Source organism: Protopterus annectens, chromosome 9.part0 (genome assembly GCF_019279795.1).
Source record: "Protopterus annectens isolate FY-2018-M chromosome 9.part0, PAN1.0, whole genome shotgun sequence".
Classification (NCBI taxonomy): Eukaryota; Metazoa; Chordata; order Ceratodontiformes; family Protopteridae; genus Protopterus; species Protopterus annectens.
Genome location: NC_056743.1, coordinates 940,425,454 through 940,451,581, shown reverse-complemented (window position 1 = coordinate 940,451,581; position 26,128 = coordinate 940,425,454). Strand labels below are relative to the sequence as shown.

Genomic DNA, 26,128 nt, shown 5'->3' with positions numbered 1-26,128 from the left:
GGGTTTAGGCAAGTGAAGGATACTCAATAGGTAACTCCAGTACTAAAATTCCATCACGCTATTCATATCTCCATGGTGACAGTCGTGTATGTCACTACAATAATGATAACATAACAGAAGCACCAGATAATGAGAGCTTTACATTATGACGCAGCTAAAATAATTGTCTGCCTGAGTCACTTCTAAGAAAGGGGAAAAACATATACTGATTGGCTTTTGTGATGGTTAAAATATTGTTTGAGCAGTTACTGCAGTTAATACACAGCTGTTTTTCCAGCCCACTGCCAGACAATCCAACAGGCTTAATGACAATCAAATTCAGTTATTGCCACTATACAATTAATTTGTCTTAAAGGGGATAAGAAATTGGCCTCACTACAGTGTTGCTTGCAATGTTTCTGATTTTAAGAATTATACTCATTCCGCCAAATATACTATATGGGGCCAGCATAAACGCTGTTATATTTCACACTGTTCTCTTTCTACATACAAATCCATGGTTCCATACAGATCTTGTCATGTGCCAGCGAGCTGGAGTTTTGCAAAGAATGTTACCAACAGAAAGTCTGCTTTCACTGAAAGAAACAGATTACTGATTATAAAAAAAGACAATAAAAAATGTCCTCATTGAATGAATAACAAATGATAAGCTGCATATGTTTGATAACACATACCTTGGGTTTCAGTTAGGCATGAGGCACAACCAAGTGCCATGATCATTTAATGTCTGTCATTCCTTGGGGAATACTGAAAATGGAATATGTTATTCTACTTTAAAACAGCTGTCATTTTCTATCAGAAAACATGTGATATATTCTAACCATAATGAAGAAAATGTGCCCTGGTCAGTATTAGAATTTAAAATGTAAGATTTGTGACCTGGATTAATGGCATAAGGGATGGTGCCCTAACTGCGACCCAGATGACCTGAGTTCAGTTAGAGACTTGAGAGCTGGAAAGGCTTAGCACTGGGTTGAAGGTGGGAAGGAGCAGTAACAGCCAGCTCACACATCTGGGGAACAGGGTCTGGGCTTCCTGCTCATACCAGGAATCCTCTGATGGAGGCTAGTAGGTATATCATGGTCACAAAGCAGGCTACTGTCTGTTTGGTAGTGGGGTGGGTTAGGACTAGGTGTGTTCCACAAACAATGATGCTTCTGATATCATACACATGCTCTGACTTAAATATGATTTCCACATCTCTAAGTATCTGAAATCCCTGCCCCTGGTAGCATATATAATGCCTGATTCCTTACCCTTGTCCTTGAATGTGGATGGTTATCTCACAAGGAAGATGCTGCAAGGTACAACTTACCTATATGGGAGACCCACCTGCTTATGGAATATGAAATATTTTGTCAGTCCAGGGTACAGAGTAGGAATATCTTGGGGAGGTCAGCAGCAGGCAGGAGTATGTGGGCCAAAAAAGGAAATCATTTGTGTGTATAGACCATAGTTTTGCTTGTTAAGAGTGTAAATAAAAAAAATAGTCTCAAGTCTCACGTACATGCATTCAAAACTGTGCATCACATCTGCATATAGATACATGCTTTCATATGCCTTTGTGTATGTATACATATGTATTCTTACAAATATTACAGTGCAAACCAGCAAACCCCAAAACATCAGTAAAATTATGCTTTCTTTTAACTTCATAAAAAAATTACACTGAGAATACACAATTCCAGGTCTGATGAGCATGAATTATTAATGTACACGGGAAATGCAGCCCCACAAAGGAAAAAATGCAGCAGTACTATATCAGCAAGCAAGCATGTGCCCTGTATGGTATCTTAATATGGGTCTAGGTTAGAAGATCGACAGCCGATATAACCGACAACGGATTAGCGGGCGCCAGATGATCGACACTCGGAAGACCGACGCTACGGATGAACATGCCGACGCCAGGGATAGTGAGTTGGAAAGAAGGCTGTGTGAGTATGCGGTGGTGACGGACGTTAGGGTGCGAGTAAGGTAAGTGTAGATAGTGACAGTCTGTGGGGATAGGGGTGGGTTAAGTGAGTTAGGGTTAGGGCGCGGGTTAGGTAAGTGTGCGGTAGTGGTATTTTTTGGGTTAGGGGTGGGTTAAGTGAGTTAGGGTTAGGGCGCGGGTTAGGTAAGTGCGGTAGTGGTATTTTTGGGTTAGGGGCGGTTAAGTGAGTTAGGGTTAGGCGGGTTAGGTAAGTGTGCGGTAGTGGTATTTTTGGGTTAGGGCGGTTAAGTGAGTTAGGGTTAGGCGGGTTAGCTGAGTGTGCGATAGTGACGGACCTTAGGGTAAGGGTTTGGGTTAGGGTTGTACATAGTTGTGTGTGTGACGTTTAGTGTGGGTTTGTGAGGATTTTGGTGTGCTTGTGTTCTGTGTGTGGTTTTTGGATAAGGGGATGTGTTTTGTTAGTTGATTGTTGTTATTGTGGTGTGTGCAGTGTATGGGGTTTCGTGTTTGTGGACCGTCGGTTACTTGTTTGTCGGGCATGTGAGGTGTCGTGTTTATGGTTTGTCGGTAATGTGGTGTCGATGTTTCTGTTGTTGGTGAAAGTGGCTGTCGATCTTATGACCTAGAACCCTTAATATACACCAAAATAACCAAATCCAAGTCACCAAAACCATGGCCAGTACTCTCACGAATGTGCAAGAAAATACTGTCACTAAGTTAACAGAAATTCTTTATTGACTTGGATTTGGTTATTTTGGTTTTCGGCTTGTCACCTGCTGCTTTTCAAGTGTTATTAACAACATACAGCTATTGTTACTCTGGGTTGCACAGTGAGTAGCATTCTCATCTCACAGCAACCGCAGTTCAGTTCTTGACTGGGGTGACTTCTGTGCAAATCTGCATACTTCCTTGTTTTTACCTGGGTTTTGTCCGGGTACTCCAGTTTCTCCTCACCTATCAAGATCTGCATTAGGCTGGATGGTGACTCTAAATTCACCATACATGTGAATATAGTGTGTGTGTGTGTGTGTGTGTGTGTGTGTGTGTGTGTGTGTGTGTGTGTGTGTGTGTGTATGTGTGTGTTTTGTGGAAAAAAAAGCCTAATAATCTAATCATATTCCATACTTGCCTAGTAAACTCCATGGACGGCAGCAGCTGTTCATGGGGTCATTACAGGAGTCCGATGTGACATATGAACACAGATGGACTGTTACTGTGCAATGTCTGGTCATACAGCTATATGAACACAAGTTACTGATACTGTATGATACAGTCACTATTTCAAAATGATATAGGAGTTTACAGCCATTGTCTAATGGTGCACTGTATGTGAGGATCTTTCCGCAGTGAAAAGTAAACAATTGCCATATGTTCACATATGTAAATCAGTTATCATACCCTTGGATATGGTATAGCAATAGAAAAGACAGTGACAGTCGCACAGCAGCAACAACCAACACCCAACATGTTTTGGTGTTAACACGCAAGGTTTATTATAGAGCCACTGCTCAGTGTGGTCTGGAAGCTGGCTGGCTGTCACACATGATAACTGAATATCATAACTGTATGGTTATTGCATTTTTACTTTGTGGATTGTACAGATACCTCTGATGAGGGAATAAATTACTGCTGTGTTTTTTGTAAGCAAGCATTATCACTTTATTTTGTTTAAGCATGTGTCCGTTTGTTACTATATGGTATGTAAACATACTTACTTTGAGGTACTGAGAATAGCTTTGACACAGTTTATAAATATGTAACCACTATTATGTTAGCAGAGTTACTTTATGATGTATGCATTTACAGCCAGAACTGTGCAAGCATAGTTACTGTGTGGTGCATATGTTTATAGCCACTGGTATGTTAGCATATATGTTTTTTCTGTTTTACATCTACTGTCAACAATGAGTCATTATTCAGACAGCTATCCAGGTGGTTCAAGACGTTTTGTGTGACTGGTATGCTAGCACAGTTACTATGCTCACATATTCTCTAGTAATGGAAACCACCTGTAATTGTGTTCACATATCCTACAGTAAGTGTGATCGCATGGTCTTTAATAACATGGGCTATCCCAGAAGATATGTGAATACACATGCAGTTTCTGTTACTGCAGAACATATGAGCACAGTTACAGCAGATCCATTACATTAGCACAATTATAGCATGCTAGGGAACAATAGCTGCTGTACAGCACGCAGATGAGGGCTTCTTACTAAACGGTACATTAGCATATGAATCAGGTATATAGTCACTGCTACTATTAGTTTTTTTTCTGACAGTATATTTATTGTATGAGAGTTTGAACATATTGTTATTCAAAATGTATGACTGAACATCACCATACAAGCTGGTACACTCATATGCATAATGCATGTTTATACAGACAGTTTTCATTGATATTTGCCTAGTAATGATGCCTTTACATGTACCATCTCCTGTGAACACCCAACCTCCTACGCTGCAAACTTATTCTGTGTATCAACATGCTGCATGGCCTGATTATGAGGGGAAGTAGATTAATAACAGTTGTTTTCCTATCAGACTTGACAGCAGTTCATTTCATTTTGCTTAAAATCTAAATGTACACTATACAAGTGCCACCCATATTTACTGAGTCACAAGAAGGAAATGGAAAAAAAAACTTGGTTAATAACAAAAATGAATGAATTATGCATTTTAATATGCCACAAAGTTGGGAAACGTACAAAGCACAAGACCAGAGTACACAATAAGCCTTAGCTTCTATGATTACAACAAACTTTTATATTTAAAGACGTTTTTGCATATTGGAGTATATCCTAAAATGCACACAGATAGGGATCTTACTCTACAAATAAAGCTGTCAATGTTCAATGTTGCTGGAAAGTGCTTTTTTAAATAAAAAAATAACACAGACATAACATGACTTCTGCATTATTATAAGAAGCAAGCAAAGTTAATCATGCTTTCTCTATTATCTGTGTAAAAATCAGAAATACTTTAAAAAGCAAAGGTAAAACCTGTTCGCCAACACATATCAGGATGAAAGGGTGATTTTATTTTACTGCTTCAGCACATTGCATGATTTAATTAATATTTGATGGTACAAGATGTAGAACTTAGTTCATAATTCACAAATGCATCACAGAATGCTAGCCTGGCTTTGAGAATTTATTTACTTTTCATCTGAGATGAAATTATTGTTAGCAGTCTTCCTGGTAGGATGAACAGTCCAGGATTATAAATTTGGCAATGGGCTGGACTTTTTTAGAATTTTAATTGTCTGCTTACATTTCTACAGTGTGACACAGCCTTCGTTTATCTATGCCCATGTTTCAGTTTTCCTTACCTTAAGGGTCATTGTGCCCATAGATATAATGTTGATACGTAATTTAGCATTCCAAATTGTTAACCTGGTCTTATTTTCTGATAAAACTGAGATATTAAAGTATGATTTAGGTTCACTCGGTTAGAATTTTTAGGTACAGGTATTATCTTGACTAGCCATACACAAAAGTACATCAAACCTGTCTAGTTGAACTTTACTTTCACCAAAGTCAGCCTTGAGGAAAGGAAAAACATTTAGACACCTAATATTTTTCTCTCAGTTTATGTAAGTCTAAAATGAAAATAATTAAATATTAAGGGTGAAAAAATCACTTATACTGGGCAAGACAACAAAGAACTGAATATTTCTATCTGAATGAAGCCTGTGTAGTACACACAATGATGGTGATGCCATTTCTACTGATGTTCTATTTTGATTACAGATTATATTTGTGTACTGTTGCAGCTGGCCAGTTAGTTTTCCTGACAAGCAGTAGTAGTCATAGTATTCACTATTAAAATATACTAATCCTTTACAGACCTTTTATAGCAATAATAAGAGCAACACTAAATGCACTCTACAGATGGAAAGTTTAGTGTTTCAGTCATCACACATATATCTGGGAGGAGGAAGAAAACTGGAGTACCTTGAGAGAATCCTTATAATCAACGGGGAAAAGAATACAAAGTCCAGACAGTCTGTAAGTACAGGTGATACATAAACTTCAGGCCATGATGCTGTGAGACAGACACCTTACCCACTCAACCACTCAGTGAGACGTGCTGGACCACCACAAGGAGCTCTTAGAGTTCTGTGGCAGTCTGTATTTCTGGGGAATATAAAATTTAACAAATATTATGAATTATTTCTTTGTATTGATTTTGCTGCATTTCAGACTGCTGGTAATATGGCACTCTCCCTTCGCTTCAGTCATGCTATTGGGAGAAACCTGGTAATTATGACAATTCCTACTGATTTCAGCTGTTGAATAAGGGGATTAAACCAACTCAGGCTGTTCACATGCCATTAGCATATTCTACAGTGCTACTACACATGATTTTGTCCTTCCTGGAGCAGCAGCTCTCATATAGATTACTGATAGATGGCCATCTTGTGGCAACCAAAGGTCAAGCAAACCAAGAGATGATCTTTGTGAGAGGGAACGCAGTCCTCCAGGCATGCAGTGTTGTATGTCATCTTAAACTTGATGATTGTTGAATCTAGGTCCGTGGCATAATACGAGGTACACAATCCAATGTGTCAACTTTCCATGGTACAGGACAGACACTACAGATGACATTTTAATAGCATCCTATTAACTTCAGTTTGTAGTTACTGTAGCTTTTCAAATATTGGCCGTAGGCAGTATGCTGCACTATAAAAATAAATACTGCAATTTTATTCTGAGCAGGACCAAAGAAGTTCTGCTAAACATAACAAGATGTGTGTTCATAAATACAACTGCCTCATGTAAGGACTGACTGAAATATCAAATACCTTAGATTCTTCTCCCTTCACGAACCCTCTGTTTCCCTTATGTTCAGTGCCCTAGAGGAATGCAACCGATGCAGCACTGAATACCTGACACGGGGTCTCCACTACATTTTGCACAATGAGTTTCAAAGTAAATCCCCCTGATGCAAATGCGGGGGAGCCAAGTGAATGGAACAGAAAACAATTTAAACATCATTCAGAATTCAGTGATTTACAGCACTGCTACATGATCATTGAGGAAATTGCCAAAAAGAACTATTTGCAGACAAAGGCTTAAAATATGATTCATACAGAAAATATTGTGACATTTGAAATGACAGCAAACCACTTTGCTGAACATCTTACCTAATTCTGGATGCTGCTCCTTTTTTTTAAATTGCTTCAACGCAATGGCAGTCTTATAGTATGACACCTGTACTGCATCTGTTTATATATGTATGCACCTGCACAAAGGATTGCCCGGGGAAAGGATATATTACATATGGGAGCATGTCGGTAATGTTTTTTACATTATACGGGGACTGCCGCAGCATATATACATCCATGACTGATGTCTTTACTAGCCCAAATTCTAAGTTAGGGTGTTAAGACCCAGTTTTAGAAGGTGCCTTTATGCAAGCAGGACATTTTAACTATTACAGTTATAAAGGAAACCAGGCTTATCTGTTGTCAGCATAGTCCTTCTTTACCACAAATCTAGCACTCTGCCCTGCTAGCCTCACAGTACATGGGGAACTCATCAATCCTCAGTGTGGCTGTAAATGTTGATATCTCAAAAAGATGGTTTGAATTAGGTCAGTCAGAAACAACAGAATTGTTTAAGTCAGGAAATTACTAGACTAACAAGTGAAAAACTAAGCAGAAAGCAGCTACAAGCTAAGATGTTGTAACTCCCAACAGAATGTATCTGTTGAAAAAAGATCTTTAATAAAATAATTTTGCTTTGCAGAAACTGCTCCCTTTGAAGTAAGTATTTGGATTCTGTAACTGCTTAAATATATATAAATGTATTTTTATATTTGTGTTTTGTAACTGAGGAATGTAATACAGATGTCATTTTCAACAGATTTATGCACTTTTGTGTCACTAGCAGAACTGATTTATGTTTGTGCATATTGTTGGTTAAGATCAGCATAAGTAGTTTCAAAACAGTGGTTAATAAAAAAGTGCAGGTATTTTTATTAAGGATGTTAATAGGCTTATTAGCATTAGTTCTATGATTACAGCTAGTGACTTATTACAGTTTCTAATGGTAAATACATTCATTTTCAATACACATCTTTCAGTCAGCCATTTTTATGACCCCCCCCAAATCAGTTGTTTTGCTGTCTGTGTTCTATATGCAGATTGTACATGGAAATAAAATCATGTATATTACAACATTTTTCAAATTAAAAGATTTGCTCAAAATAACAACTATTATAGTAGCATTTCTACCTCCAGCACATAGTTCACTTGCTTCTTGTGACTTTACTTCTGCCAGTGTGTCTGCCTGTTCCTGTTTCTCTTTATCTTGAATTCCTTTACTGCTTTCCTCAATTTCCCCCTTGTGTCTTTCCTTCTCTGTTTTGTCTTTGTCTTATCTCCCTCCCTCTCTCTCTCATTCTTTGCTTCCCCTCACAGCAGCACACAGAACTGCAACATGCAGAATTATAATCATCTTTTCTACGCACATTGTTTAATGGGTTATCAAGTCTAATAGGTGCTTGAAAACTGCCATGTTTGCAGTGTCTGATGTTTGCATTTTGCTGTTTATCTGTAGATTCCATACTAAATAAGATGTCACATAGCTAGTCTACTATATTTGAAGTGGAACCAATAAATACATTTATACACCACAGTATTAAATTATGTGTGCCTTTGTCTTCTTCCAAAGTGTATCTCTAAAACATGCATTCACTTGTGTCTTTACACTCATGTTGCTGTTTGAAGTGACTGAATCTTTGAAGTTCAGTATGAAACCAACTGAGTGCCGGTCAGAGCTCTAGGCTTTGCACACAGGAAAAAAAATTATCAGTAATGGTTGATCATTTTTTTCTCACTTTTAGAGACAAAAGTTAAAGTATTTTCTCAGAACATTGCAGCACCTTGGAAAGTGCCTTTACTGTAGGGGAGTGATGGAAAGAGAACAGAACATTCAAGCCTGTTTTCTGTATTTACTACACACACACACACACACACACACACACACACACACATACATACATACACACACTGATCACTTAAAAACAAAATGTAAAGAACAAATTGAAAAAGGAAATAAATAAAATGAAGCTTAGTTTTTGTTTATATTTTATTTAACATTTTCACTTTATTAATTTGGAAAGGTTTCTATAAAATGCTTTCAATTTTCAGCCTTATTAAGGTAGGACAAATTAATTTGGTTAGTGGTTTAAACATTGCAGAAACTAAAATAATATTCATAATGGCCATCTTACTGAAGATCTGAAAAAATATTCTTACAAATATAACAATCTAATCAGTAATCTGAAAACTGTGGTAAACAAACAACCAAGCTTTAAAGTAGCCCCTGGCAACTTGACTACCTTATGTGCCTCATTCTGGCCTCATCCTTGTTCGACAGGGGTGCAACTTTGATGAAGAATAAACTGATGGGGTAATTATTTTAATGCCTCAGCCTAAATATGACATATCTCATAGTGCGGTGACACTCAAAATGACCCTAGGTTAGCAGTACGATTATGTTTATCTAGATCTCTTTATTTAGGAGTACATCATGATTTCTAGAAGCACCATGTGATTTGACAGCACTCATACAGTTCTGGGTTACAACAAGTCCTAATTTGAGAGTTGACAGGATCAGACAAGGCAACAGCATCACTAGAGTATAACATCTCTTAGGTGTTACCAACCCCGTTCCATGGCAGTCAGTCAATCAATGTACAGTTGCACATCTAATGTCTAACTCCCATTTCAGAATATTTAATTTTCAAAGTGAAGGTTAAAACCATACAAGAAAGAATTTCTGCTGAAGACAAGACAGGAGATAATTGCTTATACTAACATTTCCTATGTAATGCTCTTCCTTAATGTTTACAAATTATACAAAATATAGGCTGCTGTTCTGTTTAATAAGGACTAGAATACTCTCCAGACCAGAGGAGCAGATGATTCTCATTTTTGCTGAGCATTTATTTTCTGACTGGCCTCATCTCCACCATTATAAATTGAAGAATACCTGGTATACAGCTGTGAAGGGCTACTGTGGGCAACTAGCTAATAACTGCAGAACAAATGGTAACTACCTTTATTTAGTCTTACTGGTTCTGTGGCTTCTGAGTACTAAAACATTTTCTGGGGAACTTCTGTTTGGAATATTTTTTTGAAGGATATTAGATATCATTAAGCGACACCCAAGCTTGATACATTTTGCATTCAGTGTCTGTACTGGGTATGAGCACCAAGTTCTTAATGTGGGTCTCTAATGTCTGGCTGCCTCACCAAGAGAAAGCAAGGAAGAAACAGCGGTATTAAAGGGATAAGAAAAAAACATGATTCAGTCTCGGCTAAAATCCTGTTTATACTGACTGATTCAGCAGAATCAAAACATTTTCTTAATCAGTTCACAAAACTCATTTTCCTGTCTGATCACACTGTCTTGTGCAGAAGACTCCAGGGAAGATCTGTAAAGATTTTGTATAGATTATGTTAAGGACTGAATTAAATAATGTAGCCTTTAATTAAATTACGCATTGCAAAATCCCCTCATACTTGATGGGAAATAGCAGTATTTAACAATAATATTTAGCATATCACAGGCAAAAACTAACTGGCAAATTCATTTACGGTGAGTTACATGTGGATTAGGAGAAAAATTATAATATAGTAGCTTAGGCTGTAATACAAAATATACAGTATTAACTCATGTTTCCTAAACAATGACACAAAGGTCTTATATCATGTTTCATCAGCTGTGACAAGCTCTCATACTGCTTAACTGCAAAACTGGAGAAGAAGTTCTGGGAAAGGCTTTCATTTGTGACTACAACAATGGAGAAATAGATAGCAGGAATTGCGGTAAATATTTACATCTTGGCAAATAAGGGAAAGTGATAGCTGATGAGATACATGAGGCCCTATAAGTTTAGAATGGCAGTGTAATGACTGACTGTGGAACAGATATGAGAATCAAGCTAATACTGCAGGCTTCACGAGTTCATAGGTTTTATTTATAAAGAATCTATTTCCTTACTGTTTATTGAAGTTTAGGAACAGACCACTTCTAGTTATAAGCGTAGGAATAAAGATCAAGGGCCCAGTCATGCATTACCTTCAGAATGGCAGTTAGTTCATTGTTGGTGGGAAGAACAGGAGGAAAATCCATGTGGACATGTAAACATTTACTGCATTTATTTGGGCATTTCATGATTGCAAACAGAAATAATAGCCTGATCCAGAAACGCTCACTTTAGACAGCAACTAAACCAAAGAACATAAAATGTATTAATAGAAATACAAAGAATGTCAAAAGTAATTAAACGAGCCAAACAATAACTGGTAATTAACAATTACAAGTTATAGATGACAATCAATGACATTTAAAGTTTCACCGAATAGAGTAGATATAGTGCTGCAGATAACATTAACTTTGCATGACAGGATCCATGCTAGGAGAATGCAGCGTTTTCATCTTCAGTGCGTTTATGTGTGTGTGTGTGTGTGTGTGTGGGGGGGATACCATGCTTCAATACTGTGTGACTGCTACCAGAAGTAGTTCCAAGTCCCACGTGTCACCAACAACAACACCTTGCAGGTCTTACACTACTCGTACATGTTCTCCTCCTAAGGCAAACTGTTTTCAGACATGAAGGAAAGGGACAGTGAACCCTGCCATGGGCAGAAGGAAGAAGGAACTGCAGGAGTGAACACAAGCTGATTTTCCTACGAGGCTGGATGTGAGTATGTGTTAAGCCTTTAGAATTAAAGTAATAGGGATTGATTTCATTATGTCACTGAAGGCTGTGAACTATGATTTGTTACTTTTATACTTGCTTGTTACTTTTAGTTATAGTTTCAAGGTTATCACCCATATTATAATTTGAATACTTTGTATCAGTCTTATTAACCTTTTATCTTTATGACTGCGTTTTATGAATTTTATTTTATATGTGACTTGCCTTTAAGCCATCTCATGACTGAAACTGAAAAGGGTTTCCAACCAATCTGCTTAACCAGTTAACAAACAAATACAAATATGGTACTTATGTAGGCAGGAACATAAATAAATTCATGAACTAAAAAAGTTCAGATTATGTTCTTATTTTATGGTGTAAGATTTTGACGGGGAAACTCCTGCAGTAGAACACATTTAGTGACTTACAGAGATGGGTTCTGGAACTCACTCTGTGCTGCAGCTAAAACTAAATGTGTAAAACAAAAGGGGTAACATGAGTACAGTGAACACTAGGAATATAGGGAAGGTTGACGGAAAATAAATTCATAGAGTAGGGCGTGGGCACATTCATTAAAATTGTGGATTACAGAGTTTTGTACTAGCAGGAAAACTGCTGAACTTAGCTTAGCCAGTATTAAAGGCAACTGTGCTTGTAAAGTCAGAAGAACAATGAACGTCTTCTTAATATGAAATATTTATACAGTATAATAAGCACAAACAAAACAAAGCAAAACAGAATGTTTTTAATTTCCACCAAAATAATATTAGATCATCTTTAAAGATACTTCCTGTAGAACCACTTTTTTCTGCATTTAGATATTTTTTTTACATTTAGGTATTACATTAAATAAATTAAACTAATTAAAATGTATACTCAAATTATATTGCTTTAGCCAGGAAGTAAATGCTTTGGTGCCAAATTAAAAATAAGTTACTCGGAAAATATTTTAGTCTGAAAATGATTTGGTAGTTTTGTAATAGATGCAACAAATGCTGGTGACTGAAGAAAACAGTCCTTTTGCCTGAAACGCATACTAGAATATAAAAATAAAAGTGTCTAAGTGTGTGTGTGTGTGTGTGTGTGTGTGTGTGTGTGTGTGTGTGTAGCAGATGTTTTTAAAAGAAGTTAATGACTGCCTTCTGATACTGAGGAGAAACTTATTCCATAACCTTGTAAGGTGTTAATACGGCAAAGGTTATTGTATAATGGTGCTGTGTAATGTATCTGTCTCTATTTTGTATTATTGATTTTTTTTAGTATTAAGTTAAAGAGTCTGGTGTTTTGCTGAATTGTTGTCGTGGCTAGAATTAGGTTGCAGAGTTTGCTAATGATGTTACTGCTCCGTACATACTCACACACAGTATGATAGGACTTCATATCCATCCACAAGCTACCATACCCAATAAAAATATATGCCCAGTGATAATGAAATCTGTGTTACAGGAATTGTGGATTTAGGTTGGTCTGCATTCATCAATACAAGCACTGATAACGGCTATAACAGGTAACCAAAGTAATATCAGGCTTAATTTGCCTGGACAATAGTAGCCACAGATGAGAAAATGCTGTGATCTACTTGTACTTACAACCTTAAGAAAGATGGCACCCACCTGCATCAATGTGGCTCACCTTCATGAGGAGTGGACAGTCTCCTCCCTGAGAGAGAATCTGTGTACATATTTTTAAAAATTCAGGTATTCTAGCTCTCATAGGTTCATAGGTTGGTACTAGGCTATCGGCCCTAGGGCCTAAACAAGCCTAGCCATAACAATTCCCAGGCTATTTCTTCTCACAATATTTACTTCCCTGGGCCACTGTCTAGCAAGGTGACTGACGTGATACCTGGGGTGAATTTCCTATCTCCCATCCAATTGTCAAGGTTCCTTTTGAAGAGGGCCAAAGAGGCGCTCTGCTTGACATGTATGGGCAGTCTATTCCAGAGTCTGGGGAGTCTCTGGGTCAGGAACCTATCCCTCCAGCATGTTTTGTTCATTGTGATGACAAAGTTTAGAACCCTGGAGCGTGTGGCTCTGAGGGATTGGGATTTCTTTAAGTGTAGCATGTCCAACAGCTCTAGGTTTGACATGGCCTTGTATGTTAAGCAGAGATCACCTCTGAGTAGACGATATGCAACAGAGAATAACTGGAGTTTTTTTAGATGGTCAGCATAGGGCCCTCTTCAAGAGGAACCTTGACGATTGGAGATATGAAATTCACACCAGGGATCATTTCAGTAGCCCTGGTAGACAGGGGTCCAGAAACGTAAATACCTGTGGGAAGCAACAGCCAGGGAATCATTTTGCCTAGGCTTGTATAGGCCCTAGGACTGATAGCCTAGTACCTACCTATGAACCTATGAACCTATAACTTGCTGAGGGGCAGCAGAACATTATAAGGCCTAGGACTGTGCACACTAGAGTAAGCATCTAATGCAGTGCATCCATGACATTGCACAAATGTCACTCAGGGAATTAAGGCCACTGGTAAAATTCCCCTGGCTATCAGCCATTGCTGACAGTCTCCTATCTGCCACCAGTGCCAAGGATAAGTGGTGATAACCTTAGGCGATAGTATTTAAAGTAGAGTAGGGAAAGTACTGAAGCATGTCTGGTCTTATGGGCCCTTACATTTTTCAGGCTATCTTTAGTGACATTGATATTAAATTCAATTGTTATTAAAAAACATCCTGCATATTATGCGGAAGTGGGCTGCTGGCCATAATGCTGATAACACAGGGCAAGGAAGTAAGATTAAAAACTAAATAGCTGGTAAAGAAGCAGGAAAAGCACAATAAGGGCGTTGCAGGGCTCTTGAAAAAAAATCATGTCCTGCAGCCTCCAGGTGAATGACTTTTCATGTGCAATATCTGATCTTTTTAGAGAGTAAAAAAGATACCACTGGAGTTCCATACCACAAAGCATAGTTTAGTCTCAATGAACTGTGCTTCTTCAAGAAAATTATACATGGTGGATCCACCATCCACCCATGTAGAAGAAGACTCTTCCCCTTTCACTAAAAAAATTTTGAGTTTCAGCATCTCAGGGTCTGTTGTATAAATATTTCTGTAGACATTCTGGATGTTACATATGCAGTTGTCAAAACAGATTTTAAGAGAGACCCTATAGACACCAAATTGATTTGAAAAAAACAAATCTGAAGAACTGTGATCTGCCAAAGTGTGCTACAGTGAACTATGACATTCCATGTCTGCTAACTCAGTACAACATCACTACAAGCTACAAGCACAAATCTATTGTAAAACTTGGACAATGTTTCACAGTGATGAGTACAGAACAATTTTTTTTTCAAAATCATAGTGTTAGATAGAATGGAGAAATTATGGCATTGTTCTTTAATATGCCAGGGCAGCAATCTAACATAATATAACAAGAAGGGAAGAACAAGAGGTGGAATTGTTGAGAGTAATGTTGGGAGGTCACCATGAAAATTGTTTTACTAACAAGAGAAAAACAGAAAATAAGCTATCTGTGAAAGATGCAAGAGGAATATCATGGAGTAACACTATATTTTTACTGGTCATATAATAATTTCCATTAATTATTAGCTAAGTTGTCATCAGTTAGCATACTTTTTCACCCAGATGTTTCATCTGATTAAAGGATGAATCTTGTCTGTGGTACTGTTAAATATGCTTGGTAACAATTGACTATGCTGTTCACAAGCTGAGATTTATGACATCATAGTGCTTGGCCACGGTGGTGCAGCGGTAGCATTGTTGCCTCACAGCAAGAGGTTCTCCTGTTCGATTCCTGGCTGGAGTGCCTTCTGTGTGGAATCTGCATGTCCTCCCCGCGGTCGAGTGATGTTCGAAAGACATGCGTGAATGGGTGTGCCTTCACTGAAGGTTGGGTGTCGGGCTGGCAACTCGGCACCATAAAAATCTATTGCCAATCATTAGCGGACCGGAGTGCTGCTGTGGCGACCCCTAACCGGGAAAAGCCGAAAAGACAAGCTAACAGGTTAAATGAGATTCTTAGAAATGCTGTTATTGCACAAATATGTGTAGTATTATAGAATTTATACACTATACTTAAAGAAAGTAGAAAAATAATACTTAAGTAGAATTATACTGTATACTGTTTCCCCTTGGATATTGATGCATTTTGATAAAAAAATTATATAAAAGCAGTAGAATTGCTGTCTATCACCTTTTCATTAATTAAAAGTATGTCATTTTAGGTTTTCAAATATAGTCCATTTAATCATGGGACAGAGTATTGCCCCTTAACTGTATTTGTCTCACTGCGTGTCACAGTCATGAACACAGCAAACTTTTCAAGTCCTGTTTCAACAAGCATTGCCATGGATAAGGAGGAGCAATTCCCTGTACAGAGATCAAAATTCCCGACACAGGGATTAAACTGTTACCCCTTCTCTTTGACAGTCACGTCTTTGAGTAAAAAAAAAAAAAAAAATATATATATATATATATATACATATACATATATAAAACAAATATCCATAAATACATATGTAAATATGTGTGTGCATATTATATATTTATCATGTGTATTTTATATATATATATATATATATATATATATATATATATATATATATGTACATGTGTGTATTTTATTTATATATATATATATGTGTGTGTGTGTGTATTTTATATGTGTGTATATATATATATATATATATGTGTGTGTGTGTGTGTGTGTGTGCGTGTGTGTGTGTGTGTGTGTGCCTGTGTGTGTGTGGTGTGTGTAAATTTACACACACATATGTGTGTGTATATATCTATCTATCTATATATATATATATATATATATATATATATATATATATATCCTATCAGTTGAGTTTTCAAAAAGCAACCAGGAATCAACAGGACAATAAAATTCAAACACCACCAAACCAGGGAAGCAATAAAAGACACCGGAAATCAGCTTCAATAAAGTTTTCAGAAACTCGAAATTCATATTAGCGAGACAGTATGATTGAATTTCTGAAAACCCCAAGCTTTTGAATGGAAATCGCAGTATAGTGAGGATCAGTAAATTTACTGTTTTCCTCAATGTAGTGCGATCTCAGAGTTGGTATATATAATTAACAGGGAGTGTGGAGGGCATACCCCTCCTCCACATAGGTGGTGCAAGTGGGTTTACCCCCCTACAAAACTGAAAAAGATAGATTTTTGCATTATTTTTTTTAATGTTTGAGTTTTCAGAAATTTGATAATATATTGTCTCACTGATATGAATTTCGAGCTTCTGAAAACTCGATCAACTGACATAGATCCACATATATATATATATATATATATATATATATATATATATATATATATGGGTCTACTTCATTTCACCTAACTTCCAATTCACTGACTCCCATTTGACTGAGACCAAATGACTGAAATTTCATTTCACTGACACTTCATTTCACTGACAGTTCATTTGACTGACAAGTATTATTAGCAAGAAAATGGAATATGCCCACTTCCCCACTGTAGTGCGACCCTGGAGTTAGAATATATAGTTGGGGGGGTGTGGGGAAGCCCCCCACTTACTTTTCTTTTACTAAGCAATATTATATCAAAACTTAACAATATCATATAAAATGAAGTGGGGGCTGCGCCCCCCACACCCCCCGATGTGGGGGGCTGTGCCCCCCACACCCCCAACTATATATTCTAACTCCAGGGTCGCACTACAGTGGGGAAGGGGGCATATTCCATTTTCTTGCTAATAATACTTGTCAGTCAAATGAACTGTCAGTGAAATGAAGTGTCAGTCAAATGAAATTTCAGTGAAATGGGGTCAGTGAAATGAAAGTCAGTGAATTGGAAGTTAGGTGAAATGAAGTAGACCCATATATATATATATATATATATATATATATATATATATATATATGGTTTACTATTAAAATGTCGAACGGCACTATGTCGACTTTACTATAGTCGAACACGGAAGTTCGAAAATAGTAATGTCGACTTCAGAAAAACAATCTACGAATGGTTTTAACATGGGTCGAGGTAGGTGTTCAGTATTATTCTGAACTACCCTACCTCGACCCATGTTAAAACACAGTCCTAGATTGTTTTTCTGAAGTCGACATTACTATTTTCGAACTTTCGTGTTCGACTATAGTAAAGTCGACGTAGTGCCGTTCGACTTTTTAATAGTAAACCTATATATATATGTGTGTGTGTGTGTGTGTGTGTGTGTCTCTATATATATATTTATATATATGTGTGTGTATATATGCATATTATATATATATATATATATATATATATATATATATGTATATGTATATACATATGTACATACATATATATTTTGAGATTGTCAAGCTGTGGTATCTCAGCTTACTGACTAATCAAAAAAATTGACTGTGTTGTACAGGATAAACTCAATCATCTGGTACTCGACGAGTCTTCCATTACAATGACAGAGCATATCTGATATTTTTTTTGGATATATGAAGTTGGTGCAAGGGTCTTAATTACAGAACTAAGATTCAGTATTGCAGAGTATTAGTTTATTTTCCCTGCTCTGTGTTTAGATAGTATACTAAAAACAAATGGTGTTTGATGGAAAGTAAAAATCTGAAAAGCATCCGACTGAAAATTTACCACAATATAAATATTATCAGACAGCACATTTTAAACACAGTTTTGCAGTGAATAAGCCCCTCTACAGATTCCATGTGCAGGGCTGTGCCTTCAGTTCTCCATTTGCAATATATTCTCACTCCAAGGTTGCACGCAACCTTGTAGTAAAGGAACTCAAATTAGATATTTTGCTTGAAACTAAATATCTGTCTCTTATTCCAAAGTTGAACAGTCTCAGAAGAAGTATATGCAGACTGTAGGAGGGTTTGACCCCTGACAAAATGGAGTTCCCCTAAAATGATTTTCAGTCGTGTTTTTGCCAAATTCCAGTCAGTCTTCACTCTAACTGAACAGAACCAATGTTTTATATCATATGACTTTTCTTCATTTATAGACATGTTTTGCTCTACATTTGAAGTACAGCTACAAGTTTTCAGTAAAATATCAGAACATTTACCGTTTTCATTTTTTCACCAGTGAACATAACTACCCAAATCATGGCAGGTGACAACCTGGGCAAGGAGTTACAACAAGGACCCATTAGGCATTGTCAGAAATAATTTAGGCAGGAATGGAAAAGAACTAGGAATTCAGGATTCTGAGTTTAATGGCCTGCTGGATAGCACAGCTATTGTTACACAGTCAGAAATGAATCATTTGCTTAAAAGCTGCACAGCACACTCCTTGAGGTCAGAGAATTTAGAGCCAGGGTAGTCTAAGGGGTCAATATCGCTCCTAGGGTCTGCCAATATATGGTAGTAGTTGTAGGCAATTTACACTGTTAAGGTAAGTATAGTGTTCAGTTTATTTTATCTAGCGAATTGATCAAAAGTTATTCTCAATATACAGTGTGTATGCGTGTACGGGGGCAATGTATGATTTGCCTATCTGAAGTGAAGAAAGATAGATACTGGGAATGTGAAATTGTATGATGCCCGGTGGTCTCTCACGTTACTTGCATTTACGTCAAAAAGCCATACATTTCTAGATGGTTTATATATTTCCAGTACCATGGAAATATACTTTTAAGAATAACATGTTCTGTTTTACAGTTGCTTAATTGCATGTGACATTATGCACATTCTTATGACAGAACCAATAATCAATGGTTTGGGCTATGGCATGGTATGCTAACAGAACATGATAAATGCAGACCAGCCCTGTGATTGCGTAGGAATGTACTAAGAGGCAGTATGTACCTTAACTAAGGGTCTCATTTATTACTGTGGTTTGCTGACTAGAGAGCTTACACTTGACCAACAGCTCCTTCCTTAAGGGAAGACTAGTGCTGTACGGCTCATATTCAAATACCAACGCAGTCAGATATAATGGCTGTCCTTTATTAATTTTCTACCATACTATGTTAAAGAACAGCATATGAAAATTTTAAGTTTAGTTTAGTGATATCACACCTTTAATTGTAAGTGCTAATCCATGACTAGAAAGTCAGGTGTATAAAACTGTTGGAAGCTAGGAAGATGTGTGAAACATGCATGAATGTATATGTGTTAAAAAAAAACAACCATTTACCCATTGATGAAAGAAACATTCAGTGTGTATATATATATATATATATATATATATATATATATATATATATAAACACACACACACACACACACACACACACACACACACACACACACACACACACACTCTCTCTCTCTCTGACCCAGCCAGTCCAGAAAGAAAGAGAGAGGGAGTCAGATGGTTTTACCTGCCAGTTAATGCATCTCACAGTGTTACTGTATTAAAAGTCTATCAATCTTTGTATAACACAAGCAGTTCCTGACAGATGTGATCTTAAGTACTTGATTTCTGTATTATCATTGCTTTTTGTTTTCCTGGAGAGAGTAATCATCTTCCTTAACCCCTTTTTCCCACTTTTACATAGGGCTGAAGAAGTGCTATGACTGTATTAGTCAATGTGACCAAATTACCTAGCGTCTGAGTTTGCACCACCTGGTAGCTAGCCCTGATGCTATAGTGGCATAACTTAAAAAAAAAACATTAAGATCAAATAGAGTACAGCAGACCAAACAGAAATATAATAAACTATTTGGATAGTTCTACATAGTTCACACACACACACAAAGTTTATGCATTTTGCGCTGATGTCTAATGTGGATTTCATTTGGACTTTCAATACTTTTCTTCTATTCAGCTTAAGGTTATATACATAACTAATCACTGATTAAAAGTAAACAGCAAGCTCAATTTTTATTTATTTAATACCTGACTTACTGGCTGATTTACTTAATTGGGTGCTTATTTTTCAGAAGCCATACTTTTGCATTGCCAACTTCTCCTATAATTTTGTTACTCCTGAGCAAAATATAGAAAACAAAGAAGCTAAAGCTGAGCTATACAATATCCATACTGCCTTCCACTACAAATGAGTTTGTACCAAGAGATTATCACCTGATATCAGTTTAGATAGCTCTTTTGTCACAGAAAAATGTGAGCTCCTTAATTAATCTTGTAGTGTTGACGCTCTTAATAAGGCACTTGTGATTCTCTGGTGAAGTCAAACCACAAAATACTGAAGTAGTGCATGTTTCAACTAGGATGTGAATAAGTGCACTAAATGATCCATTACTTAAAGTGCAATGCATGTTTATAGTCGTAATATACATCAGGACCTTTAAACTCTGCACCATGCTAACTTTCTAATTCACCATGTTGCTTTTGCATATATATTTGATTTGATTACAGACTGCAAAATTTATGAATAAAAAGTTTGTTTTTGCTTATGTAGAGTGGAACATTTGAATGCTTGCTGGAAAGCGTTGCATTTGGTTCAACGATTTAATGGAACTTCCAGTAGTTTATAGTATAGCGTATCCTGAAAAATAAACTTATGTTGACTCAAAAAAATCACCTTTTTCATCCCTGCAAATTTGCAGAAAAAATATTTGCTGAGTAAATACCTCTCAACCTGACAACATTGAAAACAGATATAAAGGTCCTTGGGCAATAGATACATCCAGCCAACAATATGGACATGTAATAAGCATAAAATTGAATAACAAATAGCACATAACTCTTCCTGCCTGCAGTGAGAATGTAGAATATTACTCAGATCCAGGTTTTAAAAAGCAGAGAGTGACAAAATGAGGGGAAAATATAAACACATTACCAAAGAGACAGTGTAAAATCTGTACACTTTAATGAACTGTATCTCAAAATTCTACCACACAAGGTAATTTATTTTTGCTTCTGAAAAAGAGAGATGTTAGATCTGCGTCTTCTTTTTTTAAATTACTGGTGCCACTAGTAAATTGATTGTGTAAGGGGCGTTCAGAAATTGTGTTAAGGGGTAAATCAAGCCTGAAAATAGGGATGCACCTTCAAAAAGACTGAAAATAGGCATGTTTCTCCAAAACAGGGACAGTTGTGAAGTCTGCTTTTTCTGACTCATTTACTAAAGGAGGCCTTGGTTTTATTATGAAGTAAAAAGAACTTGCACAGTCACCTGCTACAATTTAACAAAAGTGCCTATGACAGTTTCAACACATACACACACACATGCACACACACACACACACACACACACACACACACACACACACACACACACACACACACAATTAACTGTCAAGTGCTATCTAAGAAATGTGAATGGTTGCCAGACAGGAGCAGGGCTGTTGCCAGAAATCTACATTTTGCAGCCAAACCTAATATTGTCGCCTCCACCACCCAACTATCATCTTAAATATTTACTCAACCTTTAAAATGCTACCCCAGACATATAAGAAAGGAACATCATATCTCCAATTGTTATATTTATAACTATAAAAACATTATAGTGGTGTATTCCTTTTACCCAAGTTTTCTTTGTATAGCTCTATACCACAAATATTCATTTACACAGTTCTAAACATTCTGTGCTTTTTGAAAGTTGAACTTTCCATGAGATACTCAGAAAAAAATGTACTCATTTGAGTGAACTGAGTATGCCTAGCTACACAGGAGAGCAGGCTAGCTGCTTTCTAAAGTGAATATGCAACAGGTTCAGTGTTCTTCACTCTCCATTAACACACCCACCATACTGAGCAGAAAATCGTGTTTAATGAGATTATGTGGTGCATGGAGGATGCAGTGCATATGGTTATCAGTCCCATGCCATCATCATCACGCCACCTTATAAAAATGTGTAATTACTAACTACCTTTCAGTGAAACGTCTTGGCTTGCCTCTTCATCTCTCAGCAGTTTAGTGCAAATTTTACTGCCCTTGCTGTACAGGCAAACATACTTCTCACCTGAGATCTTCACAGAACGTTCAGATTTTAGCCTCAAATTTTGGTCTATTTCTCATAAAATTTGGGTTTCAGACTTCATACCCTTCAGAAAATGCAAATTAACATAAAATCGGTTGTTACATGAAGTGTCTACGTTTATAAGAGCAATATTTAAACACTGTCCCTATTTTAGGGCATTGTCACCTCATTAGTTTAGGCTTTGTACAGATTTCTTGTGCTAAGAGGCTGAACGGTATGCGAACAAAAAAGCTCCGTTAAGTGGGATATTCCTCTTCTAGCCCTAAATACATAACTGAATTTAATTGCGCACTTGTCTCGTGGTGGGAGTGGGGAGGTCGGGGCTGATGCACTGAAGAAGACATGTAAACTAAATTTTAAGAGACACGATAATTCGGTTCTAGTTTAGCACCAATATTTCATTCCTAGTATTCCTTAAACAATCGTCCTACTTCTAAAGATGTTAAACCGCTGAGAAGAATCTGGCATAAATCTTAAAATGTTATTACATTTTAACTAGCAAGTCATGGTAGGAGTGGGAATAAGACCGATATTTTAATTGTGGTTTAACACCTACATCTCACAACAATAAATCATGGAAATATGACAATTGCACAAATTATTAGCATAATTAAATGCATCTCATTAGCAGCGATCTTAACTGTAAAACACTTCAGAAAGATATCATTTAACCATTGATACAAAACAACCATTTAATTGTGACAACACTAAGTGCTGTGCCTCCAGCTATTGGTGTGTTTTTAAAATCATTTTATTTTACCGCACATTAAAAAAGTAACATTCTTATTCCGGTGTTTAAGGATTTCGGTCTGGGGAGCAGAGCCCGCTTCTATTCTACCTACCTGCCCGTTCTTCATGAGATCTGCCCACATGCTGGTGCCATCGCCCCCTCTCATCAGGACGTGGTATGTGAAGAAATAGATTCCTGGCAGCGGACAGGTGAACTTGCCTGTTGATGGCTCGTAGTAGTTCCCCACATTGGTCACCACATCATCAAACTTCAGAATCTCGTAACCCTCATGGGGTTTCTTCAGACCTGCGTAAAATGCAATCTTTGGGCTATAGGATGGAATGTAACCCCCGGGCCCGGGACCCGGTGGCCCCGGCAAGCCTGGTCTACCGGGTTCTCCAGGAGGGCCTCTAGGGCCAGGAGGTCCAGGTGGCCCAGGAGGCCCACGCAGTCCCGATTTTCCTTTTCTTCCTTGGTCACCTTTGCCCCCCTGAAGAAAAGGAGGTGGTGAGATTACTGACAATTCCTGACTCGCTTCTGCTGCCCCATGGGTCTGAGGTGTGTAGGGGTCACATACCATACGGCAACTCCCAAGCATTTCGTAATGAGTCGTTGTCTTTGAGCTGTGTACCAGTAGTGGGATGGCAATTAACAGGATGAGGACCATCGCTACCCCTACAGCTGCCCCTATCACCCTCTTCCTGCGGCTAAGCCTGGAAGCAGCCAGGGTCAGGAAGTCCTCTTCGCCTTTGGAAGTAATTGTGAAAGATTTTAGGTGATCACTTTTCGGAGGGAAAGGAAGACTTGGCGGTTTTAGAGAGACAGATACCCTGCCCCTGCCTGCTGGAGAAACCGCCTGTAAATTCCAAGTTCAGTTCTAGAAATCGTCTGAGGTACCCAGCCCCACCGCGCTCCTACAGGTTGCTGTCCCAATTGCTCAGAACTTCAGCTGAATTGTCTCTGCTGTTCTTTAAAGTTTTGGTGAGAAGAGAGGCAGAAAGAGACAAAAGCACCGATAAAATAATAATTTTTCGAGCCTTCAGTTTTATTTTTGGAGAGAGATGCTGAGTAGGAACAGGAGGAGATCTCAACTTTAGAAAGAGATGAAAGAACAAGGAAACATCTCAATGTAGTTCGAGGATGTTGTCGAATCTTGCGATCGTTGGCACAGGGCTTTCTCCTTCAGAGCATTGTCTGTCCATTATCAGTAATATTCGGAGCTCCCATGGCATAATACTACAAATAATCCTGACTTAAGTAGTGGAGGCTGGACTCTCCCGCAGCGCACTATGCAGATGTAAGATACAGACTCGTATGCGCACCGGAGAGCTGTCAGAAGTGCCTTTAAGGCTGTGCGAGCGACCCCTGGCGCATTGTACAAAGTGGGAGGCGGATCACTGGCGAGTCTGGCTGCCCTGCCGCCCTGGGGCCAAATCACTTCCAGCTACACCGCTCCCCTGTGCAATATCTGTAGTTAACAACAGCAAAGTGGGGGACCTCTGTGTCAGTTACGGCTCTGTGTTCCGTTATGACCACGTTCTGCATCGTCAACATGTCCAGTGAACGGGATAGTGTGATAAGTCACTTACCCCGTGAGGTGTCTGACCTCAATGCTGCACCCTGTGGACTGTCTGCCTTCTGCAATATACGGAGCAGAATACGTTTGCAAATGTTTTTTTCTCATACCCATCTTCTTAACATGTGCGTGTCACTCTCACTTTCAAAGAGAGAAAGCATAAAGGTCTGGGTACAACAAGGTCTGTTTGCCCTCTGCATCACTTCTCCAGCAAGTTTCGTGAGGCAACAAAGACGGGGACGGGCCACAGCTTTGTGAAATTCCGCCCACCTTTGCCAGAACTAAAGGTAGGCGAATGTGCAATCAGAGCACCATACCGCGATGACCTCACAAGTGTACAAATGTCATCATAAGGTACTTGCAATATTATCCAGTCCATCAAAGCAATTAAACGGGAATAAGTAAACCCTTATCAAGAAACCGAGAACACATCTGCCCACACAACTTCCTCTTGCCACTTCCTTCACTCTTTAGAGTTTCATTTTATCTACATGAACCACTCAGATGTCCGTGATATTCAGGGAGGACTCTAATCTTAGCTGGAAGTATCCTATCATAAAACGTAGGGTTTGCCCTAGAACAGCTGGGACTGAACCAGTTGACACAAATATTGGGATACATAAGTCACAGCGGTAGTCATTTCTGCTTTCTTTAAGCCACTAACACCAGGGCTTAAAAACTGGCCTGATTATTTAGACTTTTTTCCTAGCTCAGGTGACAACAGACAGAGCTATGATTAAGAAGAAAGGTAATCACTTCCACTCACAAGGTATTCTTAGTGCAGGAAACCTGAAGTCTAAAACGCACACCTCTCAGCTATTTAATTGTTATTCGCACTTGAAAAGCTGTTCTACATCTCTAACTTGGTTAGAAAGAAAATCCAGAGTTTGTTGTTTTACTACTGGTGCTGCCTGACTTCACATGTGCGTGCATATGTTTAATGGCAGTACCTTATGGCTTTAACCGGTCTGCAATATTCGGCGGAGTAACAGAAGCAACCCAATGGACTCTGGATTTAGAAAATACGAGTTTTCAGAATCGCGATTAGTGGGAATCGGGTACTTTTTTTTGAAAAGTAAATATGAGAATAATTCTTTAAACAAAGCAAACAAAAGGGTGTTCGGGTAGAGATTCTTGTCTTTTCAGTGATGTACGCAACAGATACAGCAATACAAGTTGCATGTCCTTTCAGTTGTTTGTGTCGTTCTATGCTGCACTTTCTATTCCATTGAAATCAAGCTAAGACACTATCAGTCCAAGGCCAAAGTGCACCCCACCCATCTGCTTGCATTAAGAATGATTAT

General features: G+C 38.0%; 1 protein-coding gene across 1 annotated transcript in view; it reads right to left on the bottom strand.

Annotated features, from left to right (window-relative positions):
- C1QL4 (complement C1q like 4) overlaps positions 1-24,119 on the bottom strand; it is a 211,808-nt gene extending 187,689 nt beyond the window's left edge. Inside the window, exon 1 of the mRNA XM_044083681.1 lies at positions 23,361-24,119. Coding sequence (XP_043939616.1) covers positions 23,361-23,915 — 555 coding nt within the window. The 5' untranslated portion in view covers positions 23,916-24,119. The remainder of the gene's footprint in view (positions 1-23,360) is intronic.
- Between the last annotated feature and the right edge of the window lie 2,009 nt (positions 24,120-26,128).